Below are 21,901 nucleotides of genomic sequence, written 5' to 3' on the forward strand. Positions count from 1 at the left end.
GGTTTGATAGAAGCTTTGGGCTGCCTCCGAACCTGAGCTGTCCCAAGTCACAATTGTGAATATAAATATAGTGGTGAAGGAAGGGAGGACCCTGGTGAGCAGCACTTTTCCCACCTGCCCAGTTACACATCAGGACAGTCTTTGGCTTTTGAGTCATGCATCTTGGGGTCTCAGGCCTTCCCTGGCGTGTGGAATCCTGCTCTTGGTTCTGCCCTGGGCTAGTTGGTGGGCAGGCATGCAGAAAGGCACAGGGGAGAGGGATTAGGCAATACCAGAGACCATGGAAGGAGCGCCTCCCTTGATGTCCTGAGCTGGAGGCCGCTCTGTTGCATCACCAGCTGCATGCCCACTCCTGTCCTCTGTGTTCTGTCTCCAAGGAGTGTTTTCCAGAAACCACCCACCCTTCGAGGCTAGCTCTAGGCTTAATTCCTCTGGAAGCCTGCCTTGACCTAACTTTCTGTACTCTAACAATGTGGACAGGAGCCTACAATATAGACATGAATTATGAAAGTTTTACTCTGCTGCTCATAATTGCGTTTCCTGCGTGAAAGATGCTAAGTTTTTTAAGTGTAGGGACCAAATGTCCGAGGCTTACTGAAACTGCCCTGCAGGGAACTGGGCACATAGGCTGTTCTACAATGTGGTAACTGGCCAGACCTCTGTTTCAAGAGATGGAAGAGCCAGTGGGTACAGGGTGGAAGGGGTCAATGGGGAAAAAAGGGGATATCTGTAAGATTTTCAACAATAAAGATAAATTAAAAATAAAAGAGACAGAAGAGCTGCTGTTTGTTAATTAATTAATTAATTCACTCATTCAGCAGGGCTAAGGGCTGAGCTTGGTGTACAAGGTGTAATTTCTACTCTCACGGAGCTTAAAATGAAAATAATAAGGATAATTACAGTAACCACCTTTTATTGAACACACATAAGCTAATGACTGTCTCAGGTACTTGGTGTCACATTTCCAGTTCTCATTCTTATTACAATCCTGCAAGTTTGGGATTCTTCTTGTTTTACAGATGAAGAAACAGGTTAGGAGAGGTCTCAGGGTCAGCAAGTGGCAGAGCTGAGGTCTAAGCCCAGGTGGCAGAGATGAAGTTTAAGCCCAGGTGGCAGAGTTGAGGGTTAGTCCCAGGTGGGGAGCTGAGGATTAAGCCCAGGTGGCAGAGCTAAGGGTCAGGTCCAGGTGCACTGGGCTCTGCTTGAAAGTGTTCCTCAGAGGTGGAAGAGACTGAATCTGATCAGCTGCAAGACCTTGGCACCTTGTGGCCCCTGTCCGGGATTTTGGTGCCAAGTGGAGTTGGAGTGTTTCATCTCTCAGTCCCCTCCAGTTCTGACACCTGCAGTTCCATCGCCCACTGGGTTCCTTCCCCTCCAGGTGCTGCTGGGAGTCTTTGGAATAGCACCGCAGTGTTGCTGTGGGCTGTTAGAAGGGCTGCTCTGGGGAGGGCAGAGAAGGGGCCACGGGGCTCTGAGGCCTTGGTGGAGCCGGCAGGTGCATGGGGATCCTCAAGGGCATTGGAAGCTGCCCTTTGTCAGGGGACATTCCTGCCCTCAGTGGGCCCACCTTTGGTTTGTCCTTGCTCTTTCCTTGAGGAGCTGTGCTGGCTGGTCTGGCTGCCTTGGGAGAGGCCCTAAAGCCTAAGGTTTTGGCAGGTGTCTCTCCAGACAGGGTCACCCACCCTGGCTCGCCTGATGCCAGCCTCTAGTCTGGGAATTATAAGAGATTATGACAGCCATCATCCAAAGGGACTCCTATTGGTGGCTCTAGGCTCCATGTGTGTGTGCTTGTGTGTGTGTGTGCGCACACGCGCATAGTGGGCGAGACCCCCACTTCCTTCTCCATTTTCCTCTCCTGTGGCCAGTGTGACGCTGGAACACTAAGGCTCTGAGGAGATACGACCATATTTTAGGCCCACCCCCCGTGTGTCTCCCTCAGTGCCTCAGTTTCTCTGTGTCCTGCTTTCCCATCACTTGAAGTGACTTTGCCTCCTTTGTCTCCCCATTTCACAGATATTCCCCTGATCCCTGGCTCCGCACGCAGGCTGAGCCCTCGGACAGTGGCCCGGGGCAGCCAGGGCACCAAACAAGGACAGCAGTCCCTCCAGGTGCCGGGTCCCCGAGCCCCAGGTCTGCAGGGCAGCTCCCGCCGACATTCTGGGCAGACCGGTGAAGAGAGCTCCCATGGCAGCTCCGTGAGTACTGGGGTTGGGGGGCTGACCCCCTAAGGGAGCCTCTTGTCTGGGGAAACTCTACTCTGGGGGAGGCGTGTGTGTGAGAGAGGGAGGGAGAGAGAGAGAGACAGACAGACGGAGACACCCAGGGTTTTTATTAGGCTCTTTTCCTTTCCTTTCTCTCGTGACAGGGTAATGTCCCAGCCACGCTGGGGTCTTTTGGTCAGAGGACAGGGAAAGAGGAGGTGTGAGAGGCCAGGTGACCCCAGCTGCTGGTCCGCAGACTCCGTGCCCCCCCCACCTCTGCCTTGGTGGCTCTGGAGGCTTTCCCCTGTGCCTGGTTGCCCAGGTGACCTCTCAGGTGGCTGCGAGGCAGCTGGGTGCCAAACCGCTAACAAACAGGGAGCCGCCCCGAGGGGAGGCAGGTCCCGCCTCTGCTCCGCCTCGTTCTTTCTCCTCTCTCTCTGTCCCCTCTCTGCAGGTGGACAGAGCAGGAGTCAGTCTCTGCGGCCTCCCGCAGGCCCCCGCCAGTGGCTGGAGAGGAGGAGGAGGGTGATGTCGGGCTGGGAGGGGCATAGTGTAGAGTAAATCCCCGTGGGGTGGGAGTGCGGGTGGGCCAGGTGCCCCGAAACTGGCCTTTGTTCCAATGGATCCCGAGAACCTGCCAGTGAGTACCGTGTGCACACGCGTGTTGGCAGGTTCGCACGGAGGTGGTGTGCCACCGTGTGTCAGGGGGCGCTTAGGTGAGGGCGCACGCACAGATGTGTGTGCAGGGGTGCGGTGCAGAGAGGCTGGGTGTGGTGACTGCACGTGTAGGAGCGCGTGTGTGGCTGTGTGTGGAGGCGGTGGTGTGGCTGTGCAGGGGTTTGCTGCTGAGCGTAAGCGTGTGCGTGAAGCGGGAGCAGGTGTGAAGGCACCCAGGCCTGGGCTCCGGACGGGTGGGTGGCAGGCTGTGTGGGCTGGGTGTGGCAGGGGAGTTTAGGCCACTCTGTCCTTTCACAGGGGCAGTCGGGGCCTCTGGGCCGGGGCGGGTTGCCTCCTAGTGCACCTTTTTGGGCCCAGAGCAAGGGCAGCCTCTGTCTCTCACCCCTTCCTCACCGGACCTCATATTTCTGCTCTGTTTTCTCTGGCCAGGTCATCAACAACTACCTGGATGCCAATGAGCCAGTGTCCTCGGAGGCCCCTCTGAGTCGCATGCTCTTCCATGACAACCAAAGGAAGGTCGACTATGTGCTCGCCTACCACTACCGGAAACGCGGGGCGCACCCCGGCCACGGCTCCCCTGGCCATTCGCTGGCCATCATCTCCAATGGGGAGACTGGCAAGGAGCCCCATGCTGGGGGCTCTCGTGACATTGAGCTGGGGCGGCTGGATGCCCTGGAAGAGGAGAGGAAGGAGCAGCGGGAGGAGTTTGAGAGCAACCTGATGGAGGCTGGGCTGGAGCTTGAGAAGGATGTGGAGGTGAGGTTGGGCAGGTGTCACAGGGTTGTGGAATGGGATGGCCCTGCGGGGTTGGGCTCCTGGTGATCAGCGTCACCTGCAGGGAACCTTGGCTTTGTTCTGGAAGGTGGATTTCTTGTTTTGTTTTCTGGTGCAAAACCAGATTTTCTTGCCCAAGGACTTGAGGAAGAGTCTTTGTATAGCTAGTGGCTCTACCTAGGGGATCCCGGGTAGTGTGTGTGTGTGTGCATGCATGTGCACCAGTCTGTTGTGTGGGAGTTGGCCTAGAAGAGACTGAAGGCAAGACATTTCTTCCTGGTGGTTTCAGGCCCCCATCCTGTAGCCTTCTCTGTAATAGTTACCTTGGGATGAAGCCCCTCCTTGCTTGTTGAACTTGGGATCAGAATTCTGCTATAGGGGACCTACTTCACTAAGGCATATGCTTTCCTGGGACACCCTGAGGGAGCTGATTATTTGGGAACTGAATCAACTGATTACTTGGGGAAGGAACACGTGATCTATATATATTCTCACCTCTGGTAAATAGCCAGCTTAAGGGAATCCATGGAAATCCATTTATCTCTATATCTGTCTGTCCATCAATCCACCTGCCCATTTGTTCATTCATTCATCCATTTGTCCATCCATCCATCCATTTGTCCGTCCATCCATCCATCCATCCATCCATCCATCCATCCATCCATCCATCCATCCATCCATCCATCCACTTATTTATTCATTCACTTACCCACCCATTTCTCCATATCACAGTGATCCTTTAAAAATGACCTGCCATCACCATACTCTCCAAACTCATTTCCTACCCTTCCCACCCTCCTGCACCTGCTCCAGCCCACCAGCCTTATCTTGTATGTGTTGGTCACCCTCACCTCAGGGCCTTTGCACTGGGTGTCCCCTTTGTCCTCAGCACCCTTCTCCAGGCTTGTGCATACTTACTGCCTTGCCACACACCTTTGCTCAAATGCTGCCTCCTTCCACACATCTTCCCTGATCATCCCAGCTAGAATACCCTTCCCCATCACTGTGTTCCTTGATCCTGCCTTACTTTTCCTCACACTTAGCCCCACTACCTGAAATAACATGAGTGGTTTATTTGTTGTTGTTTTTTTAATCTGTGCTCCTGCCTACTCCATCAAGGCAGGGGTCTTGTTTGGTTCATTACTGTATCCCCAACACCTAGGACAGAGTCTAAACAATAAAGTAGTAGGTGCTTAACAAATGTTAGTTGAATAAATAAGTGACCTCCCTGAGTCTCAGCTTCCTCATCTACAAAATAATAGACTGGGTTATAGTTTAACATGTCCCATCAAAGACCAGGGCAATAAAAACATCCAGCACAATATTTGGTACATAGTAGGTGCTCAATAAATGCTCACTATGATTCTTTTAAGAGGTGTCATGCTGAGGGGTGAGGTGCCATTCTCACCAGAAACCTGTTTTGTAAGATTCAAGTTAACACTGTTCCCAAACTGGAAAGGACCCCCAGGGGTCATTCATTCATTCACTTCTCTGTCCCCAGGCAGGATGGCATGTGGCCTGGCTCAGACCTTTGTTGTGCTGACTAATACTGCTTATCCAGACCCTTGACTCAGGAGCTACTTCTCTTGCTATTCTTTCCGCCAGTGTAGGGACAGCATAGGGCTGCTTGGGGCTCCCTTGCTGTGAGAGTGCTGATTTTTGCCTTTCTAATCCCAAAGCTCACTTGGTGCCTCTGATTGGGGTCCGGTGGGAAGGTTTGTTGAGGTAGTGGTGTGTTTTGAGGGCCAGAGAGCTTTTGACACTGCAACTACGGCAGGCTGCAGTCTACATACCTGCCTGTAGGTGTCAGGGGTGGAGGCCTGGGCCTTGGTCCCCTGCTCAGTTGGGAAGCAGCATCATGCTCAAGTCATGGACTCTGGAGTCCGAATACAGATGTTCGCATCCCAGGCCTGGCATATACCAGCCTCACAACTTGGGCAGGTGGTTTGGTCCTTTTGAATGAAAGTTTCCATGTCTGTAAAATGGGAATAATAATACGTTCTTCACTGGGTTGTCATGAGTATGAAACAAGGCAACTAAAGAAAGTATCTGGAACAGTAACTGCTATTATTACCATCTAGAGTCACCAGATTTAGAAGGTAAAAGTGCATGATGCCCAGTCAAATTTGAATTTCAGCACAACAAATAATTCATTAACATAAGTATGTCCCTTGCAATATTGGGGATATATTTATACTAAAAAATTATTCATTGTTGGTCTGAAATTCAAATATAACTGTCCTGTTGACTTTTACTACTGCTACTAGTGTCACTGCCCATCTTTGCTGCCCTCCTGCATGTTTCATTTTAATTGTTATTGGATTTTCTTGGCTTTGGCTGGGGATTGGGACAGACCAGTGTTAGATGGGGCTGTGGCATGGGTCCTGGATTGTTGTCCTTGTTATGTAACCACCAAAACCTCCTACCTCCCGGCCCCCACCCCTGGCTTCAAGGTTTACTTAACTCCTCCTTCATGGGGTTATTTCAGGTTACTCAGCTTCCCTGATGCCCCCTTCTACCTCCACCACTCATGTCGTCACCAGGACCTACTATCTTGCAGTGTGTTCTCTCTCTCTCTCTCTATCTCTCTCCCCCCCCTCAAACATTTATTATTGTTATTAGTTTTGGGACCTCTGATGCAGAGTTGAGTTCAGCGCACTTCTCAGTCACGGTGCATTATTATCATTGGCCTGCACAAGGATCCTCTCATTACTTACTTAAATACCCCCTTCGCTCTTCGCTGCTTGCTCACTCCATAGGCAATCATTCCAAAGCTTTGTGTTTCTGGGAAATGTATAGTGTTGTTCTTGCTTTATGTATTTTTTTTTTTCATTTTTAGAATTTAGCACAGTTTTGTTTATTGTTTAGCACAGTTTTAGAGTTACAGAAAAATTAGAGAGAATTCCCGTATACCCTGTACACGGTTCCTCTGTTATTAACATCTACATTAATATGGTACATACAGCACCATTAATGAACCCACACTGATATATTATCATTAACTAAAATATATACTTTATCCAGATTTACTTAGTTTTTACCTACTGTCCCATTTGGGTTCCAGAATTCTACCTTGCATACCACATTACATTAAGTTGTCATGGCTCCTTAAGCCCCTCTTGGCGGTGACAGTTTCTCAGCACTCCATGCATTTTGAATTATATAGGGCACTCCATAGCTCATTCTGTTTCCCACGTTTTTCTCTCAGTGCTATATTTTTCAGACCATTCATGTTCCGCATGTGCAGTTAATCCATTTTTTCCCTGATGGGTAACAGTTTGCAGTCACCACAATTTACCTAGTCACTCTCATAGTGGTCATAGACATTCAGGTTGCCTCCCACTGTGTGCCACCCCACAAGATTGAGAATGAATTGCCACCTCCTTCAGGGCCAGTGGTCCATGATCTTCTCTGTCCCCCACCCCCAATGCCATGTTGGTAAATACTGGTTAGAGATGCATTAGCTGGAGCCTGTGAGGGTGTGAACAATTTTCTGGGGCCTGTTGGGGTCTGAACAGCTCTCCTCTGTGTCAGGATGCTCAGTCTCTGGCCTTGAGCAACATCTGGAACTGACCCCTCACAGGAGAGGGGACATTGCTTGACTGCCCCTGGTGGCAGCTTGGAGAGCAGGTGCAGCAGCCCCACCTGCTCAGTTGTCCCCACCCTTCTAGGCTGGGCTATCTTTTAGGCTCTGGTTTCACTTTGATTTAAAGATAATTGAAGAGAAAATGGGTTTCTATCAGAGACCCATTAAAAATGGCTCATTCAGCCCTGCAGATCAAAGGAACATCAAATCTACCAAACTCTGAATATTGCAGAATCATTTCCAGCTTTAGTTGCTACTGGGCACACTTTTGACAGGATGATAATTGGAGCTTATCTTCCATTTGGTTCTTCACTTTCTCATTTTGTGTCATATTTCCATGTATTGACACTGTCCATGTTCATATTTTAAAGACAATTCAGTATTTTTCAGGTGACTAAACCACAGTTTTCTTATGTGCTTTCTTACGTTCGGCCACTTGATTAGAATTTCACTGAAAGACATCACTGGAGATGCCTGTGGGTGACAGAGACACCTGCCTGCTCACTGCTGATTTGGGCAAATAAGGGCCCCCTGTGTGGAGATGGCATCACTGCCACTGTCTTCTCTCTGACCCTTAGGGAGCTTGTGCCCACAAAGCTCTCAAATCTTGCTCTCCTGGGAAAATAGGTCTTAGGAAGTTTACTGATCCTTAGGAAAACCTTGCTGTTTGGTTTTCTAGGGCAACAGTGTCCCCGGAGGCCTTCCTGCCCATAGCTCTGCCTTAGGCACTGAGAGCAGGTTGTTGGGTGCTGGAGTGAGGGGAATAGTGTATTTCTGTACCCCTGCTGACTCCATGATAAAATTAGTCTGTTTCCTCCTCAGGAATGGGGTAGGGGTTTGCTTTCTTAGGAAAGGCTATAGTGAATGCAGAGGAAATACGGATGTGGAATTTAATGATGCCTCAGACTATGCCGTTCCTTGGTGATGACTTCTGTGCCCGCACAAGTGTGGGTAGCAGTCACACTGCTGTTGACTCAGGCTAATCACTGGGGGAAATGGGATGATTTCCCCCTGGCTTTGGATGCTTTCCTGTCCCACTTGCCCCACCCTGAAGCAGCATGATGGAGCCTTGGGCTTCTCACCTGTCTCTCTTTCCTGCCCCAAGGGATTTTCAGGGAACACAACAAAGCTGCAGCAGCCCCTGCCCCTGGGGCCACACAGCAGAGCAGAGCAGAGCCACCAGGGCTGGCTGGATCTGGTCTCTGAGGGGAGCCTCGAGGAAGTCTGGGGGTGGGGATTCCAAGAGAGGCAAGGAGGGGAGGTCAAATACCCCAAACCCGGGTAAAATATCTATTTCCTTCTTCAAAGAGTTTATTATTTAAAAATTAACAGTCGGCATTCTCACTTGATGATATGGCAAACCCATGAAGTGGTTGAGCAGCTATTGTTTTCCTGTCATAGGAAACACCAAGTGCCTTGTCAAGCTTGTGGTGAGCAGAGTTGTGCCTTGAAACTAGGTCTCCTAACTCCTGCTCCCCTTGGTCTCTGAAGATGGCTCTCCAGGGGTGGTTTTGGGCTACGCAGTGAACAGGCCTTGGAGATAAGCACTGCCCAGGTTATGAAAGAAACTGGGCATCAGGTGGAGTGAAAAGCCAGCTGAGGGTTTAACTAGAGGAGGCAGGGTGGCTCCTTCTCAAGGCCTTTGTGTTGGGTGTCTTTCCTTCATCTGTTGACAAGGGCTTCTAGTGGTCTCCAAGATCCCTCCACAGGGGCTGGAAGGAGTTTCTGGGTCTTAATTATTTGCCAGTCTCCCCCTATAGCAGCAGAGGACAAGCACCAATGATGGACCTGGCTAAGGGCTTCTGGCCTGGGCACCACCTCAGCCGGCTGTTCGTTTTGCTGGGTTTCTGTTACCAGATACAATCTGTGAGGTATGAGAAAAGGGGATCATAGGATATTAGAACTAGAAGGGCTTGAAATTTCTTTCAATTCCGTCAGAGAGCAGGAATTGGATGTGACTTGTACAAGGCAGCAATTTTCAACCAGTGTGCCGCAAGAATTTTAATGGGGAAACTTCAAATTGGCCGATCATGTTTCATTTCACAGCTTAGTTTTGTTTGTGATTTTTCTGTTTCTTATCTTTTGGGTTCTTGAACTAAAATTGTCCTGAGTTTGAATTTTGGAGTTAAGTGTGCTGGTGTTTTTAGGACCTTTGTAAAAGGTTCTACAGAGAGCACTGTCACCTGGGGGTGTTCAGCTCCTGCGGGCCTGCTGGACATTCCTGAGCATTCCTGCCGCCTTCTCCCGGGAGGGCTGACCTTTGTTCTGGATGAGCAAAGGGTGAGTGGGTTGGCCAGTCTGAGCTGGGCGATGGCCTTTCTCCAGCAGAGATAAAGCTCCTGTTTACATCTGGGCTACAGACAAAAGCAATGTCCCCGATGTGTTCGCAGCCTTCCCTCTTCTGTGCACCATGACTGTAAGGAGCAGCACCATGAAAGCAAAAGGAAAAAGACCTGGCAGGATAGTTACCTGAGTCACTGTCTTCTGAAGTGGACAGTGCACTGTGGAGACCCCAGCTTCCTATCCCTCCATCCCTCTTGTAGGAATCTCCCTGGAAAGATTCATGGAAATTGTCATTTATGGGAACCCTGGGTTCATTCTGATGTCTCCCAGAACGTGCTCACTGTCCCTTGAGCATTGCTGGTTTGGAAATCTCATTTGCTGCATAGCACCCCACCATGGCCAGCAGCTGGCCTGTCTGCCCAGCTCAGCAGTCCAGGGGGTTGGGTGTGGGCCTGGACTCGGTGGCTGCTGATGTTCTTATAACTGTCTTGTTGAGTTTCTGCTTGGGGATCCATCGCTGCCAGGTGTTGAGGAGTGGGGTAGGTCTGGCTGTGGCTGTTTTAGCTAAAGCTGTGTTGCTCCCTTGTTCTCAGAGCTCTTCTAGGCGAGGGAACTTAACGCTCAGCTCCTCCACAGGCCTTTGGAGGGTCGAAGCTTCCCAGACCTCAGAGAGGGCTTGTGGGGTTTTAGCACCTTTACGGAGACAGGACGGCCGAAGGAGCGGAGTTGGATGGGTGAGCTGTTTTGTTGTGTCTTCTTTCTCAAGTGCAGACAAAGGCTTGGGGCTGAAGCCATGGGACCTTCAGAGTCTGCATGGGCTCGCTGCTGGCTTCCGGCACACCCCCATCCATGGTCACAGCCCTGTGTTGCTGTGTACTGTCCTCTGAGGAGTTGGAAAGGACATCTTCGGACTGACTCGGGGCACAGCCTTTGAATGGGGCCTGGGGTCCCAGCTCTGCTAGTGGAACATTTAGCACACCAGTGACTCAGTGGGAGTTACTTCCTACCCGTCACCTGGGCTTCCCCAGCAGTAGGGTGTAGCAGGAAGAACTTTGTGTGGAAGGCGATGAGTGGGACTTGCCTTTAAGCAAGTCTCTTAGCCACACTGGACCTGTTTTCATTTATTTTTCTTTTTGTTAAATTTATCTTTATTTTTGAAAGTATTACAGATGTCCTTTTTGTACCCCCCCATTGGCCCCCTCCACCCTGCTCCTTCCCTGAGATGTGAAGCCAGCACTTTCCGGGGTAGAATGTCATAAAACAAAGGTCCTTATTTTCACAGTGCTTTGTAGGAACAGTGTGGATTTCTTTTTGGCTTTGGGTTTTCCCTCTTTGCCAGTGGGTCCAAGTGGGCTCTCTCATCTGTCTACATTTTGCTTTAATTTTCCAATTTTTTTACACTTCCTATGAGCTGAGTTGAATTTCCTTCCCATTTTCTGAATGAAAGAACATGTCTAATTGTACATTAGGCAACCCTGAAGGGAGGAGGCGCAGGGGTTAACTGTCTAGTTGGGAAATGAGAGTGATATGGATTCACGTGTGCTGATTACTTTTTTTCTGGGTTCCCCCTGTAAAATGTCTCACAATTTCAGTTATTTAAATACCATGATCATGATTTTTGAATACCGCTGCTTACCAGTTTCATGATTTTAAGCAGAAGCAATTACTACTTAAGCTGTTATTTGCTCAATATTTTTGCCAAGTTGGCTCACTCATTAAACTTATATATATTTTAAAAGCAAATATATTAGTATCAAAAATGGAGAACCAATATCACTGGCCAACAAATAGGCAGTAACTACAAAAATAAACCACACTAGAAATAAAATAACATCATAATTTCTGGTTGGGTACAATAGGTTATAGAAGGTCCAACGTTGATGGTGGTGATGGGATTGCTTACTCTTAGTTGAGAAGGAAGCTTATTATATATGGTACACCTGAAACTAAAATAATACTGTATGTCAATTATACCTCAATGAAAAAAATAAATGATTTTTTTAAAAAAGGAAGCTTAACCAGTGTCAAAGGGGTTAAAGACAAATTGCATCAAACTGAGGCTTCCTCTTTGCAAAATCATTGAAGAGAGACTTTCTCATTATTTACAAGAGTTATGTGAGGCTGTTGTTGTATCTGTCCATAATCTGATGCTCCCAGTTTTGTGCTTGGGATGGGCAGCTTCACTGGAACAGTATACCCTCTGGAGCTTCACTTGTCCCTGATAGATTGAAGGCTTCAAGAGGAGGAATTGTATTTTATTCTTTATTTTTGTGTGCAGTGTCTGACACACAGGAGATGTTCAACGTTTGTTGAACTGATTCCAAGTATAATGCGTAGCAAAGACAATGCATGTAGAGTTGTTCATGGGAGGGAGAGGTCCCCAAGAGCTGGGGTTGGCAGGGAAGGCTTTCCAGAGAACATGGAGCCCTCTCCCCTCGCCCCAGCCCTGTCCCCTCTCACAGCAGTCTGGAACCTTAGCTTTCTCCTACCTGAGTCCTCTCCCATTCCTACTTCTTCGGCAGCAGTTTGCCTTTGGTTCTTCAATCTCCTTTCCCAACCAGTGAAGGAAATACCATAGCAATCTGCAGCCCCCTCAGAGCCACCCACCCTGAGGGGAGGGCTAAGGGAAGCAAAAACTAAGGGTGGGACAGGGAGGGAGGGAGAGAGAGATAGGAGTTGGGCTGTGTGTGTGTGTGTGTGTGTGTATAGACCTGTGTGGTGGACCTGAACCCTTATAGTCTGCCCTCTGATCCAGTGTTGAGGGGATTTTTGGTGACCTGCTGCCAGAAGAGGTTGAGTCCTGGTGATTGTTAGCATTTTTTTCTTCTTTCTTCTATTTTCCATGTTTCCTTTCTCTCTAGTTCTCTCTTCTTTCCTTTAACAACCTCTAGCTCTGTATTGTTGGGCAAATTCCACAGCCCAGGGAGATTAGTGTTGTTATGGACTTGGTAATGTTTGTGTTGATGCCAGGCTAGTCTCCATGATGCAATCTGAAAATCCTTCAGGAAAAGACACTATTTCTTGTGGACAGTGCGTCACGATCCGTCCAGTGGCTATCTCCTGAAGGCCTCTCTCATACTGGGACCCTGCTTTTCATCCAGTCACCAGAAATCTCCTTCTCAGTGTTTCCAAGAATACTTGTCTTCTCCCTCCTGTCATGGGGCCTCAGGAATCTAGACCCTCCCTTTCTGAGTATTTTACTGTTGTTTCTGAAGTTATTAGTAATGACAACAAACACTTCCACTGTGCTAGGTACATAGAGTAACTCACTTAATTTTTATAACAACCCCATAAAGTTTGTTACTGCCCCTATTTTGCAGATAAAACAGGTTACATAACTTGGTGAAGGTTAAACAGCTGGTGCCAGCAAGGGATTCAGATCCTGAGCTTGAGCTCCCAGTCACTGCAGTGTCCCATCTCTCCAGGGTGAAGGCTTTTGCCCTCTGAGCTTGGTATGGGGAAGGGAACGTCCTTACTCTCATCACTTGGGGAGTCAGAAGCTAAAGCAGGTTCAGGAGAGGAGAAGGGAGCCTCTGAACTTGAGAATATTCTGTACTCACTTCTTTGTCCCATTCTGCCCACCCCTCTCTTCCCTCTTATCTGCCTAGGTGGCAGGTTGTGGGTTGGGGAACAGCTGAATTCCTGCAGGTACCTTTTAATTACCCATGGGTTGTGTTTGTGGCAAGAATCAATCTGCCCAGGGCTACCTCTGAGACAGCTGAATGGGTCTGGAGCCAGCAGGCATGGGTGACGGGTGGCAGGGGTTCCCAGGAGGGTGAGGCTGGTGGATGACACAGCAAGAACTGGAGAAACAGCACAGGGTGCAAGGTGGTGTCTGGAGCCACCTTAGGGCTTCAACACAGAGGACAGTGAGCCAGTGTGGAAGGTCAGCTCTCTCTGGGAGCAGGGCTGGGATGATCCTGTCTGCAGGCATCAGGAGGGGTGACGCTGGGACCAGGAGGCGCTTGTCCTGGCATGCTCAGCCCCCTCTTCTGTGGCTTCTCCCCGCCTGCTTTCCCCATCATTCTTCCTCCTTCGCTCCTCTCCAAGGTCTTTCTCTCAGACCCTTCATTAGAACTCTGCTTTGCAGCTGTTGCACTTTTAATAGGGATCAAAGCTTTAGGCGAATGGTGGTATATTGGGCACCAGCAGATGGAACAGGGCTCTGGAAATCATGCCATATTGGCTCTTTCCTTTACCCCATGGCCCCAGACAGGCCTCCCTCCTTCCTCTACCCCAGCTGTCATAAGCTGCTTACATGGGAGCCTAATGCTGTAACAGCCAGGCAACATTTGGGATGCAGCTCCCCTTACGCGCAGGGGCTTATGCAGGTCTGGGACGAAGGAGGAGGTCGGCGATATGGTGGGCACATTTGGAGAGGCCAGTGTTTAATGAAGGAAACAGAAGGCAGACTGTTTTTCAGGGCCATGCAGGATGACCCCTGTAAATGTGCAGGTTTATTCTATGTGTGGGCTACTTATGGAGGGTGAATGGTTAATCTGCTAACAGCCTCTTGCATTCTGGGTCATTCCCTCCTGCTGCTAGGATGCTCAGGAAATGGAAGCTAATTCAGTCATTAATCTTAGCCTAAGCCAAGCTGAATCAGACAGGCATGCTGGGATGTTCCTCCCTCAAACACAGAGTCATTCCCTCCAGCACCAAGAGCTGTGGTTATCTGTGCTAGCACTCACCTCCACCGTTTTGGGTAACTGCAGATCACCTGCACAGACCTTGTCTGTACATATATATCTGTACCCATCCTAACTGTCCTGCTATAATCACTAGAACCAACAGGGGCAGGGCTGGAAGGTTTCCTGAAGGAGAAAGTTCTGGTGTAAAGCAAAGTTGGAAAGCTAGACTGAATCCAACCCCAGCTCAGCCACCAAGTGATGTCTAACCTTGGGCAAACCATAGGATGCCTCCAATCGCTGCAGTCTTACCTGATCTGTTTGAGCTGCTTCAAACAAGACTGGCACACCGTGGGCACTTAACATCTGTCAAGGAAGCAAATGATTAAATGAAATAATATATGTCAAAAGGCCTGGAGCAGTGCCTGATGTGAGGCATATGTCACAAGCTGTTTTAGTTGGTATTCTAGATCCTTAATCTCAGGTCCAAAGATTCCTACAATGCTTTTGTTTTTTTCTGGTGTAAGTGTACCTGTTTATAAATTGGAGGTACTCGCCCATCCTAATGATCTCTGTTCTTCTGGCTTCATGGACCAGCGTGAGTCTCCAACACCCGCCTGCTGTCCAGATGCCCTGGAGGGCCCCCCTACAAAGACAGCTGCTTCTTTCTCTTTCTCTCCCTCTTCCTAGAGCAGGGGTGGGGAACGTCCGGCCCGCAAATTCATTTGGTCTGGCCCTGCCAAGGCAGCTGCAGGCAGGACTTGAAATTCAATAAATCTAGGAGCTTTTTTCATAGCTAATTTTTAAGTTGATAATTTTGTCTGGCCTGCAAGTGATGTTATAAATATCCAAAAGACCCTTGGCAGAAAAAAGGTTCCCTATCCCTGTTCTAGAGTCCTGGAAAGCTCGCCCAAGAGCTCAGACCCCATATCAAATACCTCACCAGAAGGCTGAGTGGTCCCCAGGGAAACTCCCCTGGAATCACTGGATTGGTGAAAGGTCATCCACCTTAGTGCCTGGGTTGAGCTAGAAGTCCAGCCTGCTATATGGAACATGTGTTTTTAAAATTCCCATCAAATTTTAAATGTACTAATGTAGCTTATTAGAGTGAGTCCCTTTTGAAAGTGAATAATCGGCCTAATTTATCTGCTTTCTCACCTGGACTTTCAATCTCAAGTTTGTTGGAAGCAAGGCACACCCGTACCTCTCTCACTGAGCCTTGGTTGCAAAGGGTGTCTCCTCCTATGCAACTCTAAGCACCATCCAGCTTGTGAACCTACTAGAGGAAGTGAGAATATAAATTGCCTCTTTTGCTTGTTCTCACAGTATCTCAAAACTCAGGAGGGAAGTTCATCTTGAGGTTTAACCTCAATCCCTCCAGAGCAACCGTATGTTGATGAAGGAACAGGTCGGATGGCATGCATTTGATTGGCCCCACTGGGTGTAATGCACATGGGAATTTGTCTCAGGAGCCTCATTTTGAGCTTCCAATGTCCCAGGCAATGGAGCCAATGGGAGGATTGGAAAATACCTTCTTTGTGAGCCTGAGGAGGAGGGAGTCTGGTCCTCTGCAGATCGGAGCTCTTTTCTCGGCTTTGTCTCAGATTCAGGACAGATCTGGTGACTTTTCCCAGTTCTTAAATTTTAGAGTTTTTGGCTGGTTTGGGTTCTTGCATCCCTTGTTTTCTGCAGCATCTATGAGCAGGTCAGCTCACTGTTTTCTGCAGAATCACTTTCATTGGTAGGCTGCTTGAGATGTCTGAAGGTCATCTTGTCCATGTCCCTGCCTCTGGAATGGGCTTCCTATGTCCCATGGCTTCGAACATCTTCTCAGACACATCTCCATCATATCAGATAGTATCTCCCTATGCTTCATAGTGACAAGGTTCTTTCTGGAGTCTGACCTGAACCCCTCTTGCTGCCATCTCAACCCCTTGGTCCACACAGTCCTGCACTCTAGGGAGGCAAAGAACAGCTGCTTGGCTCCTCCCCTGTTCCTTACTTGTTCTTGTTGGGGTATCACCTCTGTGCATCCAACTTGTGAATCCCCCAGCAATTTCTCTGTCACTAGATCACATTGCAAGCTCCTCTCCAAATGCTGTCTGGCTGCTTCCTGTTCCAGGCATCTCCCTCCCACCTGAGTATTTGTGTTTCTGATTATTTATCCCCAGATGCAACGGCCACATTTTTCCAGGTTGAATCTGCTCGTTGTTACTTCCTGCCTGGGTTTGCTGACATCTCTAGGTCCCTTTTGCAGGCTTGCTCGGCATGGAAACATGAATTTCTGGCCTTCAGAAAGCAAACCATGAAGGCAATGGGATGGGGAGAGCCGGTTTCCCTGCCGAGAGGAGCCCCACCCAATCCAAAGTCCAGGCCCTCCCCAGGAGAACATCTGAACAACGAGGAACACAGAAAGCCATCAAGAGCTGCCGGCGGGGGTCGACCTAGAGTGAGACCTGTCCCAGCTGTCCGGCTTCTCTTAGTCTCCCGGGCCCAGAACAAGGAGACGCCTCCTGCCCTCTTGGCCTTGACTCTTTCCAAACAGCCATCACCAGTTCTAATTAAATACTCAGCAGATAAAATGACTGAGCGCCAGATGAGGGGGTTGGGGGTCCATTTCCTGTCCAGGGAGGGGGCTGGGCCAGGATGGCAGGGGACACAAGTTAAATGCTGAGAGAGAGAGAATGTGCCCCCCAATTTTTTTTGAAAAGGGAAAGTTTATTTCATTTTAGTTTTTTCAATTTTATTTTACTGTAAGTCCTGATGACTCGGAAATCCAGAGTTGGAAGGGAACTTCGAGAGTGTTTGTGCTTGTCTCATTTGAGAGATGGGGACCCATGGAAGTTCACTAGCTTCAAAAGCATTTAAAATCGTCCTCTGCCCTCGAGATGGGCACTGAGTGTCAGGCATGGAAAATAAGACTCTTGTGACTATCCAAACAGCCTGGGCTTCGGCTTGCCCGCACCTTTCCTAGCTCTTTACCTTGAACCAGCGCTAGAAGGAGAGGTTGGGCCCAGCGGTACCTCTCCAGCCTCCCAGGCTCTTGGTGCACCAAGATTACACTGAAACCCAAGGGTGCGAATGGGGGTGAGTTGGGTGCTGCTCCTGAGAGACTGTGAGAACTGAGTGGCAGAGGGAACTGGGTAAAAGCAGGACTCACGCTTCCCGCCCCATCCCCATCCTCTGCCTCTCTACCCCCCACAGCCTCTGAGATTTGAGCATGTTGCTGCTAGTTAGGAGGCTTCCTCAGAAGATGCTGATGAATTTGGACTGATTTTTAAAGTTCATCTGGGGAAATAAACAGCTGCAGCTTGAAACACAAACACACACACTGTGCTGCCGTGTTCCCCCACCTCCCCCACTGACCCCCCTCCTTGATCTAGGAAAAGCGCACACACCCAAGCCCTGTGGAAACACAGAAACCCATGTGAATCATGTGTGATTTGAATGACCACTGTGCAAAGGAAGAGGGATTAGCTGTCCTGCAGGCTGGCAGGTACCGCGCCAGGAGACTGCATGGTCTTAAGAACACGTGTCTAGGATCCTAGGGACCTTTGCACCCCCGGTTTGTGGGACTCTTTGCAAGACAAGAGCCGTTTCTCTCTCCTAACGACCTTCTGCTTCCCTAGGGAAGCAGGGAGGAGAAAGGGAACAAACATTTGTGGTCACCTGAGTACATGCCAGACTTTTATATTCTCTTAACAAAATTATCGTGAAGTAGCAGTTGTTGTGAAATTCCTGTTCCCATTTTGTAGAAATGAAGCTGGGACTCTTATTTCAGAGCCAGGCCCGGCACTGCTGTCTTATTTATTCCCCTGGGCTCTACGGACCTACCTGTCAGAGGACCTCAGAATCATGGCACTTAGGGCCATGTGATTTTGGGGGGTAGCTGCTAACCCACCAAGTGCATCTGTTCCCTCCTCCAAAGATCAAAATCATGCAGTTTGGCTCTTCGACTGAGTTGTTAGAATTCTCAAGAACATGAAGTCTGTAGTCCTCTGAGATGTGATCAGAAACGACCGTTAAAGAGATATTTACTGGTCCTTAAAGGGGGAAGCACTATCTAGAGCAGTGATTTTCAACCTTTTCATCTCATGGCATACATAAACCAATTACTAAAAATATATTTTTTGCCTATCTGACAAAAATATAGGTATAATTTTGATTCCTTCACATCAGACTTCTATTGTTGTGTAGCTGCTGTCATTTTATTTGACAATCTTAGTAAGGGAAAAGAGGTCAGTGCCCCTGACAAAATAGTCAGGTATTGCATGTTTTAAAAATTCTTGCAGCTCACCAGTGTGCCGTGGCACACTGGTTGAAAATACCGGTTTAGAGGGATGTTTTCATCAATGAATCTACAAAGCACCTACTATGCCTGGCTGCTGTTGGGCAGAATGCAGAGTCCCACTCAGGCAGACAGGAGGGGAGTCTCCTCCACCGCAGCGAGAGACAGCAAGCTTCTTGGGCTGCAACTTGCTTTCACATGCTCCTCTTTTTTTTTCTTCTGTTTTCTTTTTTCAGAAACATTTCTTTTAACCATTACCCCATCCCGTTATTACCTGCTCACTCCTCCTCCTCAAAACCAGGCTTAAATAAACTTTTTATTGAAGCATAACATAAAAAACCACACAAATTATAAGTGTACAACTTGATGAATTATCACTGAGTAGATACACTTGGGCAACTGCCATCCAGATGAAGAAAGAGAACATTTCCAGCCTCCAGAAGCATCCCCCTCAGCCTCCACCCAGTCACAGGCCCCCACCCATAGGTCATGACTATCCTGACTTCTAGCATCACACATAAGTTTGAACTTTATAAAAGTGGAATCATATAGTGTGTTTTCTGTATCTGGCTGTTTTTTTTTTTTTCTCAGCCTTAATTGTGCGAGTTGCATCTATACTATTGTGTGTAGCTGGTGGCTTATTCATTACTATAGTGGTATTTATTTAATTGTTTGAATGTACCTCAGTTTACTTATGCATTCTATTGTGGTGGACATTAGGGTTGTTTCTGGTTTAGTCTATCATGAATAGTGTCCCTACGACTATTCTTTTGCATATCTTTTGGTGAATGCATTTCTGATGGGTATATACTTAGGAGTGGAATTGCTGGATCATATGGTCTGTATATGTTTAACTTTAGTAGACACCACTGAACAGTTTCCAAAGTGTTTGTACCAATTTATACTTCGCATTAGCTGTGTATGAGAATTCCAGTTTCTCCACACACTTGTCAAGTCTTGGTATTGTCAGTCATTTAAATTTGAGCCATTCTGGTACATGTGTGGTGCTATTTCAGTGTGGTTTTAATTTGTATTTTCTGATGGCTAATGAGATGAAAAACCTGTTCATGTTTTTTCTTTTTCAGCCATTTTGATATCCTCTTTTATGAAGTTCTTGTTCAAGTCATTTGACCATTGTAAAATAGGGGTTATCTGTCTTTTCTTCATTGGTCTGATGGAGTTCTTCACATATTTTTGGTATGTCCAGTGTTGAATATATGTTTTGCAGATATCTTCTTTCCACTCTCTGGTTTTCCTTTTCACTCTTTAATTGTGCCTTTTAGTAGGTAGAGGTTCTTAATTTTATGTTAGTCCAATTTATTGATTTTTTTCCTTTATGATCCGTGCTTTTTGTGTTCTGTTTAGAAATTGTCACCTATCCAAGTCATGAATATATTCTTTAATGTTATCTTCAGAACCTTTATTGGTTAACCCTTCACATTTAGATCTATAATCCACATAAACTTGATTTTTTTGTGTGTGGCATGAGGTATGAGTCAAGATTAATTTTTTCTTCATGTGAAATCTGATTGATCCAGCATCATTTATTGAAAGAACCACCTTTCCCCACTTATTTGTATCATAAATCAAGTGTGTGTGTGTGTCTGCTTTTTGGACTCCCTAATTTATTCCATTCTCTGCTTGACTATCCTCATTTTTTTTTTTTTTTTGAAGATCTAATAGGGTTTATTAAGCAATTCATGAACTGGGCAGCATCTCATCTAGAAGGGCACTTCCAGTACCTCATTATCTTAATAACTGCACTTTATAATAAGTATCCCATAGGCTTTCAAAGTATTTTTACTTACTGTTTCCATTTCTTTACGTCTTAGAAGCTACTTCATTCTGTCTCTGTTCCCACCACTCTGACCCAAAGGCTCTTGTGTAGATGACCATGGTCCTCCAGTTGGTGCTAAACCGAACAGAATTTCTTTAGTGCTCAGCTTCCTGAACCTTTTCGCCACACTCAGCACAGTTGACCATTCCTTCCTGTTTGAAACACTACCTTCCCTGGTTCCAGACTTTCCTGATTTTCCTCCTATTTTCCTGGCCACTTCCTCTAAGTCATCTTGGTTGGGTTGTTTTCTGTCTGATTTTTAAATGTTGGGCTTCTTCAAATCTCATTCCAAGGTTCTCTTCTTTTCTCATTTTACAGTTATTCTCAAGATAATTTTTAATTTCCAACATTTCTGTTGCCAGTTTTAGGGTAAGAGAACTCCCAAATTTGTATTTCCAGTTACAGTTTTCTTCAGAGCTTAAAATCATGGATTATTTCAATCAGAATTTTTCCTCAGTGGATCTCTTTCTGAATTATTTTTTTCAGTCCAGAATTTTCTTCTCTTTACTACCTCTTCTCTATGCACCCGGCCCCCGAGTTAGGGTTTGAGATGAGGGATTTAATTTCTTTGAGATTTAGTTGCCAAAAATCATTAATTGGGGGGAAAGATTATTTCTCTCATTTAGAAGGAAGTTGAGAGAATTGCCTGAATTATTTCTGTAAATTTCTTTGCTCTCTTTAGAGATAGATAATATCCTCATAAAATATTCATTGTCATCCCAGTTTGGGTTATAATAAGCACCTCTCATCTTCAACGTTACTGTTTTCATTGTCATTCTAGCCCTATGGGTTGGTGGGGCTTAAAAGAAGGGAAAATGAAGGTACAGAAATACCAAGTGAATTCCCCCACTACAGCTGGTGGTCAGACGTAGGTAACAAACCCCTCAATTTTTTCCATCAAACCCTCCTCACAAAGAACACTGGTGATCCTCAAAAATCTAGAGGTGCAAATGTCCAATCTCCAGCCTTGACTCTTAGTCCAGAGGAGGGAAAGAGGAAGGAAAGAGCTGCCCTTTCACTCCACTGTGGGACTGCAGAACAAGTCTATTTACTTGCTCTGGCTTAGGCCCTATGATTCTCCTTGTTCCTCATCAGAAGCACTTTAGACCCTTTATAGGCCAAAATCATCCACCATATCTCAGAAAGCTGGGGGTTCAGTGTCATAAGTGACTACTAATCAGGATTTCAATTAGATTTAAATGTATTTAAAAAAAAAAAACTTTATTGATTTCAGAGGGAGGAAAGGAGAGGGGGAGAGAGAGAGATAGAAACATCAATGATGAGAGAGCCAGCCATTGATCGAGCCCGTGACCCGGGCATGTGCCCTGACCGGGAATCGAACCCCAATCGTCTGGATCCCAGGTCGTCACTCAACCACTGAGTGACGCAGGGCCGGGCTCAATTAGATTTAAAGTTTTTCTTTTCCGTTGTCCACTGGCTCTCCAATTTGAGCATTATCAGAATCACCCAGAGAGCTTGTTTATGAATATGCCTCCTCATATACTTTTATTAGTGGTTCTTCTAGGGACCACAATAGATAGACTAATTTTCCAGTCTACTTAGAATCAGTATTTTACCATCTTAAGGAAAGCGTAGAAACCTTACTACCTTATAACTTCCTTTTTG

General features: G+C 47.4%; 1 protein-coding gene across 2 annotated transcripts in view; it reads left to right on the plus strand.

Moving 5' to 3' along the window:
* Positions 1-21,901, plus strand: part of ANO2 (anoctamin 2) — a 273,310-nt gene that overhangs the window by 2,755 nt on the left and 248,654 nt on the right. For both annotated transcript variants that reach the window (XM_087813973.1, XM_087813972.1), the window contains exons 2-4: positions 1,459-1,468; positions 2,014-2,195; positions 3,309-3,635. In XM_087813973.1, coding sequence (XP_087670099.1) covers positions 1,459-1,468; positions 2,014-2,195; positions 3,309-3,635 — 519 coding nt within the window. The remainder of the gene's footprint in view (positions 1-1,458; positions 1,469-2,013; positions 2,196-3,308; positions 3,636-21,901) is intronic.

Source organism: Miniopterus natalensis, chromosome 2 (genome assembly GCF_054644295.1).
Source record: "Miniopterus natalensis isolate mMinNat1 chromosome 2, mMinNat1.hap1, whole genome shotgun sequence".
Taxonomy (NCBI): Eukaryota; Metazoa; Chordata; class Mammalia; order Chiroptera; family Miniopteridae; genus Miniopterus; species Miniopterus natalensis.